The following is an 18,817-nucleotide window of genomic DNA, read 5'->3' on the forward strand; positions in this document are numbered from 1 at the left end:
TGTCTTATTTACTATTAAAAATGATTTAGTATCTCTCTTTTGTAGACATTTTTATTCCATTTACTATGTATAAAGTAGGTTAATATACTGACTTGGAAAGATTCCAGGTTTTTAAACTTTCAACCTGTGGATTTTGTTACCTTTTACCGTAGAGTTACTGAATTAACTTTTAAAGCAGAGAGAAAGCTTTTTATACACTTTTCTAAAGGAAACAAAAATATTTAATGAATTTAAGAACAAAAATTTGAGATTAAACAATTTTTTATAAAGAATTTATATCTGTGTTAAGATTAATTCAGAAATTTAAAGTTACTAATATTTTTGAAAATAATATTATCTTCTTTGATAAATTACTTTGAATATTAATATCCTTAAAATAGAATTTTGAGAATTCCTGGTTCCCTTATATAGTCATTTTCCCGAGGGGAACATGATTTGATCGCGAGTGTACAGTTGCAGAGTTGAAGTGAATTTGGTTTGTAAATTCATAACGAAATTTAATATTCATAAATTTTCACTTTTGATGCGTTGTTCCCTTTCTACGCGTAATTTCATTAAAACTGTTAGAAACTTGTCGCGATACCATCAGCAAATTTTGCTTCTTCTATGTGTTCGTGATTGAGTTGAGAACAAAACAAGGGAAGTGTCTAATCACTAACGTTGTTAATTAAAATACAAGAAGAAGAGAAGATTACAAGAAGATACGAATCAATTAATGTTTATGAGTTGGTTATGAGTTGCTTGCCCATCATCTATCTTTTTATTTAATTTTGTATAAATTTTATACACATTTTATAAAAAAATGTTCGACACGTATGAATTCATTATTGTTTGAAGAGTCGTTTTCACCTTTTTATTTTTATTGTATTGCTGAAATACAAGATGTAAGTACAAATTAATTCAGTGCCTTTAGTATAATATTTAAATATTTTCCCACGCTTCTGTGCATTTGAAAAGTGGCACGAAAATATAATAACAGTAAAGATCATTATTACCTTGACTTTTTAATATTAAGAAATCACTTCAACATAATTTTTCAAAAATACAATAATTAATGTCGCGAATGAATTCAACAATCAAAAGAAGAAACGTCAAAGGATGCGGGATTTTAAGGTGCTTCTACAGTTGGAAATAAAACAGTTCACGTGAAAGAAAAAGGTCAGAGAGGGCGAAAATGAGACAAAGAGAAAGAAGAATATAATGAGATGGTTTATTAAGCCCGGGCATACCGTGCTGCCTTTTTGCAGGTAATTATACGTTCGCACTTACTGAGTTACATCAGTGGCACGTCGTTTAATTACTCTTAATTACGAACAAAAGTAGAAGCATTAAGCGGTGGGATACGCGGAACGTGATAAAAGCGACAGAGTTTATGGCAAACATCAACGCAGTTTCAAAGTTCATTGGTCGATTTAACAATTCATTTCCTTCCACTTGATCATTAAGTCATAATCTTAAAATGTGACATTTCTTTTTTATAAGTCACCGTAATTCCAATTATTAAATTAATTTTCAGTGTTACTGTGTTCTTTTCGCCATCTTTCAAATACACAAAAGCGTTGGAAAATATTAAAATTAAATCTAGTTATTAAAAAGGCCTAATACTGGAGGTACCGAATTAATTTGTATACTTAATAATTAGTAATTAGTCAAATGATGCAAATTATTAATTTGTGGATGTAAATTTTAATGACAATAGTGATAGTGATATCACAAATAGATAAAATTCTAAATTATTTTTACTCTGACAAATTCGAATTTAAATTTAAGACAGGTTAAAGATAAATAGAATATTTATTCACTGCAGGAACTGGGCAACGTTGAAAAATAAAATAGGAGAGACGTGCAAAGTGATACGTATAGTCTAACGCGGAACTACTAAACATGCAAACGTTGTTCGACGAAATCTGACCCATGGAACAGATGCAACCAGGTGAGAGGATTAGGTATCTAGCTCAGTGGAATCGAGCTCGACGACATAGAAACCGATTCGATTCGTTCAAGAAGTCGGACGATACTGTCGTTTCCCTTTTATTTTACACTCACTGTGCATCCTCGAGTGAAACGCTCTTTCATTTTCACTCGTAGAGAAACAGATATCGAAATACTCTGTCAAGATTCCTTGGAATTCGACATCATTTTCACTTCTATACTCGTATCGTATAATTCTACCACGATACATTAGAATGCATACAAAGGAATCAATAATTTTGTGTGTCCTAAAATAAAGTTCCGCCAAAATTAATTTCTTTTAAATAAAAAAAATGCTATTAAGTATTCAAGCAATTAAATGATAAGATCTATTGAAATGTATCAAAAGGGATCATATAAAGTAAACTGGATAAAAACAATTCCTACGCCTATAATTTTTTTCCTTTGTAGGTTTTTTATAGGGGAAAAAAACATACACGCGCCTAGACTCATTTACATCCTCCGCTTTAACGTAACGAACTGCATCGCGTGCATACAAGCCGCTTATGCACCTTCGCGGAACCTGTCTGGACGAGCACACGCTAATACAGCTCCCGTAATTCCCGGAATAAATATTCCTTACTGTTACTACTAACCTTCCTACATTTTCTGAGAAGTTCCGCTTTGACGTTGGATCGCGATAAGCCGACCTAACACCCCTGTAAATTCGGCAAGTTTCAACGATCAATATGAGATCTCTATTCAGATTCCTTCCGTTTCGTGAACAACTCTAAAGCTAAAAAATTCTGTTGATTAAAAGAAGAATAAACGGAGTGGATTGTGATATAATATTGAAGTTTTTAATTTGGCAGTTCAATATTTGAAAAATTTGCAATTTGTGAAATATGAAAATATGATGTGAATAGGGGAGCATTTAATCAGTCTTCCGGATTTTAAATTAAAAAATTTGTTGATTGAAGGGGGGACAACAGGAGGAAATTTTGGTATAATATCAAAGAGTTTAATATCGGAGTTCAATACTCGGAAAATTAATAAAAAACTAATTGGAAAGAAAATTATTTCTCTAAAAATTAGTTACCTTCTCGAGCCCCAAAAATCATAATCCAGTCTTGATTATCTAAGCTAAAATGAAGACAATTATAATAAAAATCCTTCCTTTCAAAATTACTATAAAAGTATACCATGTTAAATTAAATTTCACAATTTTCTTTCCACTTGTGTTTAATTTAAAAAATAAGAATACTTTCTTCAATCTCTTTCATAAAACAAACAGCAATGGTAGTCGTTATAGCACGTGGTAAATATTGATGGGTTAAATGCAATGAAAAAAAGGGTGGGTGGGTGTTTGCACGATACAACTCGTCGAGATCTTGCCGACAGATAGAACAACTCGTAATAACCCTCGCGGTCTACCTGGCAGGTTGTTATTGCCGCTTATTATTTATCCATCGTGGTCTGTTTGAAACGCATTGTCCGTCTGTTTACACGAAGATAGAACGGCATCGCCTATTCGTTGGAACTTTAATTATTATTCCTTTCGCGAGCACGATCGATCGTCCACGTTTCGTTGACACGTGGCCCCGTGATAAGGGAAAGGTGTACGGGCTTCTGATAACGTAAAGGCTGACAAAGAATTTCCATGGCTGTAATCGATAATAGAGCTTGCGAGCTTCCTAATCGTCGTAGCAACGCGTGTTTTGAGCTCGAGCCTTCCTCGTCGACTCCAACCCCTTTTGCTTCGATCGCCGCTCGTTGATCGTGTGTGCAATTGTACGCGAAGGAGGCTTAATGCTTTGAGGGCTTTCAACGAGCTACTGAGAGCTTAATTACTACCGCTGGAGGAGGAGAAATATCGATAGTTTCTGCTATTGAAAACCATTGATGTTTGTTCGATTGGCAACGTTAATTACGTGGAATTTTGAATGATTACTAATGGGAAAGGGTGGTTATATAGAAAAATTAATTACTATCCATTTTCATTATTTGGACCCTTATTAATTATTATTTAGCAAATATAAAATCCAAATTTTACTACAGAGGGATAGAAATATTAATTTTATCACTTTGTATTGAAAATTATTATTTTGGGGATTTTAATAAATATTTCTATAGAAAAATATTTCGGTATTACTAATACACCTGCCTTTTTCATTAGCAAAAATCCAATACTCTTCAAAGTCAAAGCAAATGTGACTATACAAACTTTGTTACTGTAATAGAGCGAGCTTTAAAAAAATCTTAAATTACCAAAATTGCAGTTTCCAAAATGACCACTATATTCAGTCACGATTTAAATTAGAAAGAAAGGGAAGGCAAAGAAACTTTGACACAAAAAGCCACTTCGCCAATTATCTCTGCAAACTTTCATTTATACGATATTTATCAGAAAATAGACGAGGAGAAAGGGGGACAAGGAGAAAGGAGAGAAGCCAGCGGGAATTTCGCTAAATCGGTTTAACGCGGTCGCTCGCAATTCCTGCAGAACCACGCTGGCTGATCTTGCAATAGTCATGGTGACTCACGCGTCCATAGTGTGGAAAACGAAACAAGAAAATTCCCTTATGGTGATGTAGCATTCGATTTCGAGATTAGCCACGTTCTGACCGATTTCGTGGTCGCGTTTGACCGACCTCTTACACGCGTACACATAGAGGGAACGCTAATAATCCGTATCGGTGATCCCGTTAGCGTTACCACCTCCGGAGCACCTTTGCTTCCGCCTGTAACCCACGTTATTTCTACACAGCTGCAACAGCCTTCCTGAACCTTCCTTGAACTCCGCTAGAGTTTCTAATACCAGTTCTATCGATTTCTTTCATGATTAAATTCATAGATCCTTAGTCAAGTACTTAGAAGTGGACCTCAACCCCCCAATTTCATATTTCTTTTTGAAATCTTGAAATTTTGAAAGCCTGATGTATTGAATATTGGTATATTTTAAATATTGAAATATTGAAATATTTGACAATTCAAATTTTGAAAGCTTGAAATTTTTCCTTAAATGAAAATAAATAAATAACGTTATCTGCGATAATAGATGACCAGGTGCCTTTATTATAATATAATATTATCGAGGGGGCCAAATTATTAGCAGGGGGTTGAATTACCATTTCCTTCTCTTCTAATAGTCAAGTTATTTCAAGATTATGAACTATGGCAGGAAGGGGATTGAAGAAGTCTATGATAGGGTCAGATGTGACCCATGTTCCATAAGATATAACAGTTAAATATATATTTGTATAACGCTTTTAGAGTGAATGACAAGGTAGAAGTGGATGTTTCTGCTACGCACTGTTGAAGGCTACATCGATTTTATCTATGCATGAGTTTCCAGTTTGCAAGTTTTTAGTCAGCACGAGTTTAGTCACAACTGAGTACATTTCGTAACGTGTTTTTCCTAGGATAACTTACTTTCCAGTTCGTTCTACGTCATATTTTTTAAATCATTTTCTGTCTCTTTGCTCTTTGAAATATGTGTACCTATTATATGAACATAGTAGAAAGTTTATGATTTAAAGGACTTTTAATTTGATTCTGATTTACAGGAAATGAGTCAAAGAACCTTCATAAATACATCTATTTTTTATTATAGTAACCTTGTGTTATATGTCATTCTTTTGTAATCAACCAACGATGAAATCATGTATTGTTTAAACAGCTCATTAAACCTGATATATCTAAAACCATTTATTTCTTTTTTTTAAGGTATACCTTTATTCATAATATTATTTTATTTTAAATTCTTTGTGATATTTGATAAGAAATCATATTACTTTTTGGTATACATTTTAAAAAGAAAATAGTAGTGTTTTAAAAGAACAATGGGGATATTCAGGTCAACAAGGATACTGTTGTTTGTATTATTTAAATAAAAGAAGGTTGGTAATATATCTGATAGATTTTGTGTTTGATGTTACAGATATTTAAGAGAAATGGGACTGGCCGAGAGAGAAGCCGAAATGCAGGAGTTAGAAACATCAAGACCCGGTAGATCGCGAGATCTCTTTGGTGTTCAACTAGAGGTAATTATTCCTTATATTTTTTCAACTCTTTCAACTCATACTTTGCCAATAATCAATTGTAGATAATAATTATTTTAATTGTATAAATTTAATTACCTACAGACCAAAATAAATAAAACCAGAATATTCCAACATAGGGACCATGGAGTTCCCGAAAGTGACGGGTACCCGAAGTTTGGAGTCGGTAGATACTATACTTTTGGGAGCTCGCCCGATCTTTGCCGACCCAACCCAATCCCGATCAATTTTTTCGGAACCAATCCCGCTCGATTTTCTCCGACTTGATCCGATCTCACCCGACTTTCCTCGACCCGACCCGATTCCGTCCGAAATTTCGGATACCCGCACACCTCTATCAGAATGTAATAATTTACAAAACTATAAATCTTTATAATCTAAATAAATGAGATTAAATACAATGATTAAAAATGAATGAAATTTAATCTTGAAGTATAGACAGCGAAGGTAAAAGCGAACGTTTTATTAAGGACATCGACATCCAGTATCCTTGTCGAGGTCAGAAACAAATTCGATCCGGAATCGATAAGCCCGTTCACCAGACAAGTGCTGGTTGCAAATTCAATAAGCAGTTTTGCCAAGAGTGCAAGTATAGGCCAGTGAGAGGTGCGACCCAGAAAACCGGTGTCGGTTTTGCTAGAACAAACGACTATCTGAAATCGAAACGACCAAGGAAAGTCTGTCCATTGCATTCTCCTCCCTCTTCGATTGATTGATTCATCGATCCTGCCTTTCTCTGTCGTCGATCCTTCAACCTAATCTAGATCATGGTTAAATCGAGGATTATCCACATCCTATTGGATTTCTAGGTTAAATGCATGTTAGCTGAATTAATTGTAAAATTTTACAATTTTTGTTTTTAACAAGAATTATTAATATTGATAATATGGAATTATCAAATTCCTGAAATAATTTTGAAAAAATTAATCTTGCTTATTTAGATTAATTTTAATCTTTCTTATTTCAAAAATATTGATTATATTAATAAATATAGATATATTTTAAGATAGCCTAAATTTGAAAATAACTAAAAACCGACGATAAAAATATTTTTTGTTTAATTAAACTTATTGACCTAAGATTTCCTAGTTTTATGCATTTCACATTCCTACTGTCCCAATTTTCTTCAATTAACCCAGAGAAAAGTTTTACGCCTGCTTTGAAAAGTTATCCGCTTTCCAAGCTGTTTAAAACATCAATACCTCTACTCCTTCGCATTTCGCTACGAGTTTGTCCCGTTTCATATATTTATCCGATAAAATTTCTCTTTTTCTAATATTATTACCGGGGCAATCAACGGAGAAAGGTAGCAGGACACGGTGGTAAAAAGTGCGTAGCAGTGGCACCGCTGCATTTTCACTTCCTGTTTCTTAAGATCAATTTTCATCGAACAACTTTAGAAGATCGAAATTCAGCCACAAACTTCGAAGCTTTGATCATTATAGGTAATCAGTCAATGGAACGTGATTTTTCGATTTTATTCTGATTATTTCGAACACCTGCGATCGATTCTTCCGTGAATGTACTTTGCACGCTCGAATGCACAGAAAAATTGTCTTACAATAACTTCAACTTTCCTCAAATTGCGTAATATTGTTGAATATTATTTTTCATGTAGCAAACAAAAAATGATTTTATTTTGTTGGTAAATGAAGTTGATTATTCATTTAATGATTACTTTCGATTTAGTTGGAAGTGAAACCGATTGTAAGGTAAAATAATCATGAGATTATGGGGAGGCATTCTGTGCTGAACAACAGTTATGGTTTTAATCTTGAGTAAAGTGTAGTTCATGGTAATGCGATGGTTAAACCACAGTAGAAATAGCCATGCTTAGGATGGGGCATAATAGTATGAATTATTAACTTGTTAACTGGATATGACGAATTAACTTGTAATTCCAATATAATTTCTATTAAGGGAGAAATTTGTAGTATTTGCACTTGTTGCAGACATGAAACTATTTATATTAACTTTATTCTTGGTTACATATATGGAAAAGAAATAACTTTCTCTTGAGCAAAATATCGCCCATTTAGGGAGTTAAGAAATATTATATTACTTCATAATATTAGAAATATTGATATCTAATATTACAAGTATTAAATATTTACTTTTCCAACCTAACGTCCCACTTTACTGTCCCAAATTAAAACAAACAAAGCCTCTAAAAAACTATTGTAAAGCGTGAATGATTCATACGGTACAATACGTGTTAATCTATGAATGGATGCATATTTGAATGAGAAAGAAGAGAAAGTATACAACTGACGTTTACGTATAATCTTTTCTATGCTAAATACACGATCCTTTTGTTATTCTTCGTGAAAGAAATATTGTATATTATGTATTTCCCATCTATGACGTAATCATGGGTAATTGAATTGAAACAATGTTATTTTTGACACAACCCAAACTCTCTCCTCTGATTTCTTAATAATTAACTACCATGAAACGGAACCAATTAGTTGACTAATGCTCGATCTTAACGTCGGTTCTATGATACTTTTTATGGCCGTTTATCGTTTGTTTCATAATGTTAACGTTTCTGTTCAAGTAAAAGTGATCATGTTTGTTCTCGGTTTCATTAAAGCAATTTCTTATAGCTCGATATAGCCAGCAATTAGTTTCTTGCGCTTGTGAGTATGTTTAATTGCATTTCTTCCGCGAACAATGATTACACGCAAAGCATTCGTTCAATCAGGTAAATTGTAATTACTTAATCACCACAGTATTTATTACAAAAGAATTTTTATATGTAATTTTAAATAAAAATAAGCTTATCATCGTATCATTTATTTTTTACTCTATTAATTGGAAAACTTACGATCGTGGGTTAGTTATAACATTATTGGGAAAGATCAAATTACTAAATAATAATATACTAAAATACTAGAATCCTAGAAATATTAGAATATTAAAATACCAAAGTATCGAAACACCAGAGTACCGAAATACCAGAATACTAGAATATTAAAATAATATTAAATATGCTGTGTTAAAAGATATTATATAAGCGAAAAGATTTTATTTTTTATTTCAATTTTCAAACAATTTCAACAAAAGCATAGTGAAGGTAATATAATATTTTTCTAAAATGAAATACCATGATATAATTTCTCGACCCAGTTTCACTACCCATAAACTTAAATTTCACACGACATCCACCATATAAAGTTTATTATTATAACTAGACGTCCAACAAAACTCATTTCCTCCCAACAACTAGACTGTCATTCAATTTGATTAATTGCAAGATCTCACAATTCTCATCGCAGAATTAATTAAACCAGCCAGGTATACTAAACTCATACTGTAAAAGCCTGAAACCAAACAGTGGTTTCGAGTTGGCTGCTGATAAATGATGCAAAGCATCCAGAAGACAGACACGAGGGTGTCTGGTAATACAGACAATGTAAACGAGCCTTAAAGGAAACAAAATAACACCGTTAGCGGGTAACAGAATGTTTCCTAGCTAGCTTCATGAATTATCGAACAAACAGATGTTATGATGGCAGGGCCTGTTCTAATGTAATTTGATCGGTTGAGACGATACGAGTTCGCGTATAAAATCATCCCTCACCCCTTCGCCCTTCCTTCACCACCCTTCCATCGTAATTACCGATGAGGGTTTATTAATTGTTCCGGCAATATGGCGCGAGCCTAATTAATCGACGGCACGGTTCATTATAAACGAGGTGGCTTAATGTTCAACGAACGAACAGCGTGTCGCGTTCGATAGAACCTGTCCGTTTTAATCGCGTCGATGTAAACCGGCTGTAATATCGAATCTCTAGTTCATTATAAGCGTTCGTTGCTCGAGATGCGTAAGTCGATTACCAGAATAAAATAAAAGGAATTGAGATATGATTTAGCTATGGAAGAAACTTGCTCCTAGAGTAAGATATTTATGTCAGGTTCTAGTTGTGACGGGGAGTAGATTGAATATTATTTAATTTGAAGTCCTGTATGATTGAGGGACTTACTTTAAGTAAAAAGATTAGAGACTGTTTAGGAGAAAGTGGATGAGTATCCTGTAGGCTAGTGCTTGCATTAATGATTCATTTAATTACTGCTATGTTCAGATTGAGACTGTGTAATTTATTAACAATTCACTCATTGTGTATCTAAAGGAATTTGATTAAAACTCTAGATGAGTATCTGAAATAGATCTAAAACTTTGGATGAATATCCTGTAGGTTAGTGCTTGTAATAATGATTCATTTAATTATTGCTATTTCACCACTAAAATTACTCATTGTGAATGTACATCTAAATTACACAGTGTCTTTTCTTCGCTGTTATACAACCATTACTTTTTCTTGCCCCTTTAAAATGACCAGCTAAAGATACTCAGTAGATAAAATTGCAAACGATCGTAAAAGTGGTGCGGAAATAATATTTTTTTATCGTCTTCCTCGGTGCAGAAAGTATTTTGCTCGTTTCGAGGAGGCTGGCATTGTCGTTTCACGGTTTAGTTCTTTCAATCGCGGATAATTTCATTCGTTTCGCTTGTATTCTGTACTCCTGTTGACCGCATCGAGACTCTGTCGTTAATTCGAACGGGATGAAACCAAGCTTCCAGGGATACTTTAATCGCGGCAATAACAAAACGATTTTTCTTGTCACGATTCTCTTTTTTTTGTCCATCCGCGACAGCCATCGAAACCCGTTCGAATCGCGAACAAGGCCGAGTTGTTTTTGTACGGAATGCAATTATCTGAAATCCAGCGTTCCGCCACGTCCGGTAATTGTTTTTCTCGTGACGAGAGATTAATGATGACTTTTTGGCACTTTATTCAGTGAATATGGAGATTCTATTAAATTAACGTTTGTTTTTGAGATTTGTTATTCCAATTCCCAATATTACTTGGAAATTGAAGAATACACAATTTATTAGTTTTAGACGCCAAAGAAATAAAAAAAATAAATTTTAATTTTCTTTGTATCCAAAAGTCTATTTAAACTTGTCCCACTTATAAAATTTATCAGCTTTAGGTATCAAAATAAAATTCTTTTTTCTATGCATAATTAATAAAGAGAAATAAATTTTATTGATACTAAGAAAATTTAAATTAGTCCACATGATTACTGTGATAAACCTCAGGAAAAGAAGGGAAATTCTGAGGAAGAAACATAAGAAATTTTCCAATAAAGATTGTCGCAATTTTTCCGCAATAGGAAAAGCAAACACGGAACAGCCATCGGATGATTCGACAGGATGTCTGTTGAAACTCAAGTTTGTGTAATTTCGATTTAGCCCTGCTTATTAAAGATAGCCACGATACACAGCCGATTACGAAGCGCTGCGTTATTATCCTGTCTGTCGTAATCGGACATCCTTGTTAGTCAGAGAAAAAGAAGCTGGCCATGCTTATACCTATGTGGCGAATTATACCTTTGATAATATTGCGTACCTGCGTAACGTCAATCAACTGTCAGGTAATCGTAATAACGTCCCTACTGAGAATTATTTCTGTATTTTTAGCTGTTCCTTTATTCTCGCCTTGAGCCCACGGAAACTTCAAGATTGCTCTACAAATTCAAATTCTTGATTTTCTATTAACGATTGTTAATTCTTTTTTTTTTTATTTAGAAACAGTTAGACTTGAATATTAAAAATTGAAGAAAATGCTAAGTGGCATTAATATTATACTAATTTGGAAAGACAGCAAGTGGAAAGTTTAAATTGCAATGTAAAATAATTAGCATACCTTCATTTTCACTACGGTATTTAACACGTTTATGACAAATTAAAACCGGAAAGATTTATTCGTTCTGCCAACTTTCTCTTTATTATAGCACGCTTAAATTTGAATATTACGATTGAATCATTAAAAATCCAAGCCTCATTAATTCCTTTCCAGTCGATAACCACTGATATTGAGAAGCCTATTAATATTTACTGCTATTTATTATTACAAATAATTAGAAAACCTTGAATATTAAATGTTATAGATTATCATTAATTTTTATAGAATAATCCACTAATATTAATTTAATCGGTTAATAAAAATGTATACATTTCTAATTTTCTATTGAATTTCAAATTAATCTTCAGTGTTCTATACAAGAACAAAAATTTTAAAAATTAATAATAAAATGGTGGTAATCAAAAGCGACCATCGACCTTCAATAACCAACAGAGTTGATACTCAAGCTATCGAGGCGATGGTGCAGCTGATAGTAGCTCTATAATCCACTCAATGTGGAAACTTTCTATCATGATAAAGACCCTCGAATTATCAACTAAAGCAAGTGTAACAAATGATATGATATCATACTTTGTTGCCAACTCAAAATTACAGACTAGATCACTCATGTATTAGTAAATGGTGCGGAAATCCTTCGAGTAATCACAACGGTACATCTACCTTATTTGCATATTTTATATCAAATTTTATATAGCAAGATGAACCCATAAATTGAGATTAAATTGACGCATAATTAAATTTTAAAAAATAAATTGCAATATTTCTGTCATTGAAAAAATTAATAATATTCAAATGTACCAGTCAATTTGTCGTTAATCACAAATGAAATTTATTAAGAGATTTCCCAAGAAATGATCGCTCATATAAATGCAAAAATACCGTGAACTCGGCCAATCTCAATCCACTAACGAATTTGCATAATCCCGTGATAATAACTCACATAATCGTAGGAAGTTCAGTGGCTTCGACCAATTACGGGACGCATTCGCATGCAGTCTTACGTTCGAGTCTTATGTTCTTCTATCTTGTGAAATATATCTATGCAGGCTCCACGTATTTCCAAGTGCAACGCTGCACACTAACGTATAAGCGTAGATGCACCTACGCCCGTTCGTTGCTGCACTATAGAAGCACGAGCGAGGAACGAGAGAGATCATTATCGTGTCTAATCAGGAAAGCAAATTTTGCACCGGCCACGCTCGCTGATCCTTGCTTCGTGCTCGACAAAATGCGAGAAGCTTCTGTTACTCGTTTTTCTTATAAGAATTATTATATCTTCAAATTTAAATATAATAGAGATACTGATTTGGAATTGATAAGATTCTTTACAAATTGTTTTAACTTTTGTGTCATTAAAGGGACTGTTTTATGGAGATAAGAAATTTTGTTTTATAAATCAAACATTTTTATTATTTATGCATATATTGTATTTTAATTGGGGAATCCTTTTTTTTTTAAATACTCTTGCAAAGTAACTAATTAAAAAAGTTTTAAATATTATGTAAGTCCTATTTTTCATATTTTATGTTAATGTGTGAGTAGGGAACAGTACTGCCAGCGTCATCTAATGGAAAATAGTGTAAACGATGAAACAAAAAATTTTCATTTAATGAGAAATTTTAGTATTTTTTAGCACAAACAGAATATTCTATGGTCACAATAAAATTTTAATAATAATATTGTAATTTGTTAAAATCGATAGATAATATGGATAGAAATGCTATAGCCATCTAGTGATCTGACAATGGTACTAACAGAAACTATTTATCCTATAATCCTAAAATTTCCTACTAGTTGAAAATAGTTAAATTGCTCAAAATTTCTAAAATTTTTTAAATGATTTAGGATAATGTATTTTGCGTGTTAAAATTAATGAAGATAAAAAGAAGAAAGTGTAATAACATTAAATATTAACTACAGTCACATATTTCATTACCAAAAGGTAGTACCATTTTCAATTTCAAATTTATGAAAAAATTTCAAAATTGGTAATATGTATTATTTTTGCATTAAATACATTGCAAGGTAATTATTTGAAGTATATTCGCGAATAAAGATTCTATAAAACATCCTACATATTCTAGAAAAACAGAAGTCAGATTTTCCAAGAGAAATAAGAGAAATTATTTTTGTTAATAAACTGATGTATCTTTAGATGGTTATAACATTTTAGAAACCATTCAAAACAATATTACGTTTCATTCATCTATGTATCTACCACTAGATGGCGCCAAATTGCAGTTTCACTGTACATAATATAAAATAAAAAAAATATAAAATAAATCTTGGGACAATATTCATAGCCTACCAACATGGTATTATAATTTGTTTAAATTTGTAATTTTCCAAAAAGTAAATTAAATACATTCAAATGCTTCTTTTTAAGTAGCCAGAGATCAATAAATTGATTTATTTCCCTTCAACTTGTTTTTTGAATTTTTTTGTACAGGTAACTTCCTTACTACTGGAAGGTGAACGCCGTAAATTAGCAGTTCTTCAACGAGAACTGCAAGTTGCACTCGAGGAAGGAGGAAGTGTGAAAGTTAAGGAGAAACAGAGGCAGGAGTTGCTGCATGCCATATCGTAAGTAGTATAGGAACGTATTTAGTCAGACGCGCTAACTGAATGATTAAACACTTTAGTTTCCTGGTGACGTAACAACGTCAATGGAGTTGTTCAATGAATTATACTTTTAAGATTTAATTGGAGTAGCCGATGACCATCATTTTGAAAAAAATGAATTGCACAAGTTCAATTCTTTTATGTATTCGTTTCTTTTCAAAACTGCATGCGATGCACTAGAAAGATGCAGCTGCACTTTTTTTAAATGCAATGTGATTTGCACATAATTTTTTATTGCATCAATTGGTTCAACCAATCACTTCATTTATAATAATATTATACATATTATTTTTAAACAAATTTATTAAAAATTAAAAATTGAGAACTAATGACTTTGTAGTTAAATATCTTTTCTAACTAATGCAACAGAGTATCGGATAGTCAATATTTTTTTACAAGAGATGTTCAAACACTTTATCATCATTGTAAAAATGTTTTCAAATATTTGTTGAGCATTTAATCAAATTGCTTCATAGAAAAAAACGAGCAATTTAAAAAAATTCAACAAAAAACCGAACACAAAAATAAAATTTGTTACACCTTCCAACTTTTCTTTTAAAGGTTTCCATCATTTTCAGCACCCAATCGAATGTCCATAAAATTGAATAACACCTATTCGCCAATGCATTTATGGACAAAATCGTTCCCTTCACTATGAAAACACCGAACAACAGGATACTACTCATCAATCTCGATTCGATTAACAATTAAACGTCACTTTTATTTATAGCTGGATGCTATTAAATCCCAGAAATTGACTTTTCCAATAATCCAATATAAAAAAAATAAAAAATGAAAAGAGCATCACCCATTGCTCCTACTAGATGGATGATTCATATTCCATGGTTGCAGAAAAATTGGAAGAAGAAATGCATTATCGTGAAAATTATAACAAAAGCTTTTCTTGGTTACGTGTCTCGAAAAATTAGAAATTTTTGCTTACGTAGCAATATCAAAATGGTCGTCAGAAGGAAAAACTCAGGGGGGGTAAGGAAACATCTATTTCCCAGCGGTGGCTTTCGAATAATATATTTTGCAAGTTGGCAACGGACCCTCGTAACACGAGCTCTGCCCCGGTGTGTTCCCTTTCCATCCCCCTGGAAAAGGGAGGGAGGATTAACTCGTTCAAGATTTATTAGCGCTTGTCCTCCGGCGGACTAACAATTTGATCAAACTACCGTGGAATTATGCAGTTTCGTGTAGCTTCCGGCTCGTCCGAAGTCGAAGCTCAAATCTACCAAGTTTCAGTTGTTTCGTCGTGCGTGAAACGTGTCGCGATTAATATATTCTCTCGTTTTACTTGATAATGTTTGCTTTATTCCCTAATTGGTCGACGATTGTCAGGATTGTTTTGAAAGTTTTTTAATTTTAATTAAATTACAGGATAACTGTAATTAGCACGGAACACCTGATTTTTTTAAATTTGATAAAAATAGAAAAATTATATTTTATTGTATTTCCATACGATTGAAATTGTTCTTTGAAAAATCATTTAAAAAATTGAATCAGTGCCTATAATGCTTATATTACTTAAAATTATCATTGTAATAAATATAGACTAATATTTTACTGAAAATAGAAGAAAATTTATATCTTTACTAAATAAAGAAATAAAAAAATCTCCTTTGAATTAAATTCAGATATCAACTCAACACTGTATCAAATAATTAATTAATTCCTGTCCAATTAACGCCATCCGTATCTCACTCAACGCGCTATCATCGCGATTATTATCATACCCAGCCAATTTCCTGTTCTCACCGATAAATCCAGCGTCTTGGGATCAAGTTAACAGGTGCGCAGGGATTTCCGGAATCCCGAAAATTAGGAACCTCGGCGTCGTTCTCGAGACGCTCGCGGCGTCGCGCGGAACTCCAAGTGTCCTCTCGGAAAAACGCTTCGAGTCAGCGATATGTAAAGCTTCGCGACGTTTTTTCGCGCCTCTATGCTGTTTGCACAACTCCTTCTCCTCGATAGCTTCCGGCATTTTCGGCCATGTTTGCGCATCATCGCGACACGTCTCGTTCGTTGCAACAATGACAAATTTTGTGTTTAGAAATTATCACAATTGCTACCATCGTTACACATATGTATGTAACACTATCAATTTCTCATATGAAACTGTGATTCTTTTATTTTGTCTGTTTTACAGATGAAAATTAAATTTTATGATATAATTTAACATTCTGACGATTGCTGTTATGTAGGTACTTGTAATTTTGATGCAACTTGTAAAATGATTTTAATAATTAGTAATTTACTAATTAACTGGTAGCAAATGTGTTAAATTTAGTTTTAGGAGATATGTACAGTTTCGAGCATAGTAGACTTCCTCGGGAAAAGTGATGATATCATTGGTAATATTTACTTTATTACCCGTACTTTTCAGTTATATTTCAAATTTTATAATATTTAATAATTAGAAATTATATTATTTTGCTTCTAAATTACTTATAATATTAATATTATCAAAATTAAGAATTTAAAAATACCTACTTGCTCTATGTCGCCATTTTTCATAGAGAAGCCTACTTTGATCGATGCTGTACTATGTATCAAAGAAGGTCGTTTTCAGACACAGCTCAGATATAGAGAGCCACATGTGGGGAACAATGGAATAATTGAAGAAGTCTTTCCTCGAATTGCCAGACGAAATTGAATAAGAGGGAAATTCGCTGGGGGAGACAAGGGCTGAATTCCTGTTTCACGCGACTTCTATTTTATTTCCTTGAGAATGAAAATTTTACAGGGGATCCTAGTGAAATTCACATAGTATTACTATTTGCAGCTTCATATACATATTTCCCAGACCCATTTTGTTATTATTTATTAATTATACAGTATTTAACTTACATACTATACACCCCAAAGAATAAATTTTCAATTTAATTTAATTTTCTAGAAAATTTTTAAGTATTATATAATTAATATTGTTTAATTCTCTATGCTAGCGCTATTAAAAAATCAGTATTTTCTAATGAATCTAATAATTGTTACGACAGTATCATTATTCAGCAAAGATTGAGTAAATGTACCTCCCAGAGGGCTCATATATCACTGTCGTCACATGGCTCATCCAATATGGTTATCTTGAAATCCCTAAACAATTTAGTTTCATCTGGTTCATCCCCCGCGGGTATCCACAGTAACAGGATATGCGTCACATTTCTGACCACGCTATTATAGTGTATAATAGATAGCTTGATTTAATAAGAAAATTTCTGATCTATCCACTACCTCTCAATTTAAAACAGAATGTTATCAAAAATCATTTGTTTAATCAAAGACAAAATAAAATACTTGATTATTGTTCTTCATTTTCTGCAATTATGCACATTCTTTGCCTATAGCATAGTTTTTGTAAATTTTACAGAATCAATATTTTTCAGAAATAAATTTAGATTTTTTTTTTAATAAAATGCAACTATTTTATTATTATTTATTTGACCATCAAGGGGCTCGAAATTTTAATTTCAAAAAGTAATATAACGAATTTTTAGGTCATTCCCGAATATTGTTTTGCAAATAACACAGAAATTAATTTTAAAAATACGAGAAAATTTCACTTTACTATCTACATCTAAAATTACTTTATAACATAATAAACTATGCAAAATACCAATATTTCTGTAAAATAGCAAAATAAAATGAATAGAAATTTAAAAAAAAGAAAATGAAATTATTTCCGAACTCCTTTAAAAAACTCCATTTTAAATCTTGAACAAAATGAGATCCAATACCTTTAGCTGACAATATATCGAACAAATAGACAAACAGGGCTATCGAAAAGTCATTAATAAGAAAATAGAGGCAAGTTAAAGTACTCAATTTCGAGGATCCTCTTTCGAAACTCTGTTGCCTCATGATTCACGTTCGTGGATAGAACGCAGCCTCGTGCCATGAATTTGTAAGATTGTTTGTTTTCACGTAATTGCCGAAGTTTTCGCGGAGACGTTCGCGTTCAACCGTGGAACTTTTTCGATTGCTAAATCACTGGACGGCAATTCACTGTTCCGAGAGTTTTGTCCTCGTTCCTCAACATCTTTCTCCCTTTAACGCTTAATTTTTTTCCACTGGAGAGGAAAAAACGCGAAATGAGAGTCGAACGTGACTTCATCCTGTTCCTGTTTGCCCTCTTTAGGCATTTAACAGGTTCGCAAAAGGTGCGAATTAAGTGCAGTCTCTAGCGTGATCTAGCAAGCTGCATACGAATTAAAGCGTTAAATAGAATCTGGATATGGAGGCGTAACGAATGAACTAGTGAATTTAGTACAAATGGACACCACAGGATGAAGCTGTTTGAAAGGTGTTCGTGAAAATGTTTAGAAATGAAAAAGCTGAAGAGACGTGTGAAAAGTGGAAAATATGAAAAACATTTTTAAAACGCTGTAAATTATATTCGCCGCCTGAAGGTGTTAATTAACACCTTCCTGTGCAGGTTATTAATTAACTACATTATTTAGAACGACGCGGCAAAGAGACAATAGATTTCGAACGAGAGACGTTGAA

The 18,817-nt window shown here is 32.7% G+C and overlaps 1 protein-coding gene and 1 long non-coding RNA gene across 3 annotated transcripts in view; one reads left to right on the top strand and one right to left on the bottom strand.

Moving 5' to 3' along the window:
- Positions 1-18,817, bottom strand: part of LOC114872308 — a 157,868-nt gene that overhangs the window by 39,464 nt on the left and 99,587 nt on the right. The gene's annotated exons all lie outside the window — the stretch shown is intronic.
- The window catches only part of LOC114871509, a 71,760-nt gene that overhangs the window by 35,052 nt on the left and 17,891 nt on the right, over positions 1-18,817 (top strand). The window contains exons 2-3 of the mRNA XM_029177490.1: positions 5,852-5,954; positions 14,136-14,269. Coding sequence (XP_029033323.1) covers positions 5,865-5,954; positions 14,136-14,269 — 224 coding nt within the window. The 5' untranslated portion in view covers positions 5,852-5,864. The remainder of the gene's footprint in view (positions 1-5,851; positions 5,955-14,135; positions 14,270-18,817) is intronic.

Source organism: Osmia bicornis, chromosome 3 (genome assembly GCF_907164935.1).
Source record: "Osmia bicornis bicornis chromosome 3, iOsmBic2.1, whole genome shotgun sequence".
Taxonomy (NCBI): domain Eukaryota; kingdom Metazoa; phylum Arthropoda; class Insecta; order Hymenoptera; family Megachilidae; genus Osmia; species Osmia bicornis.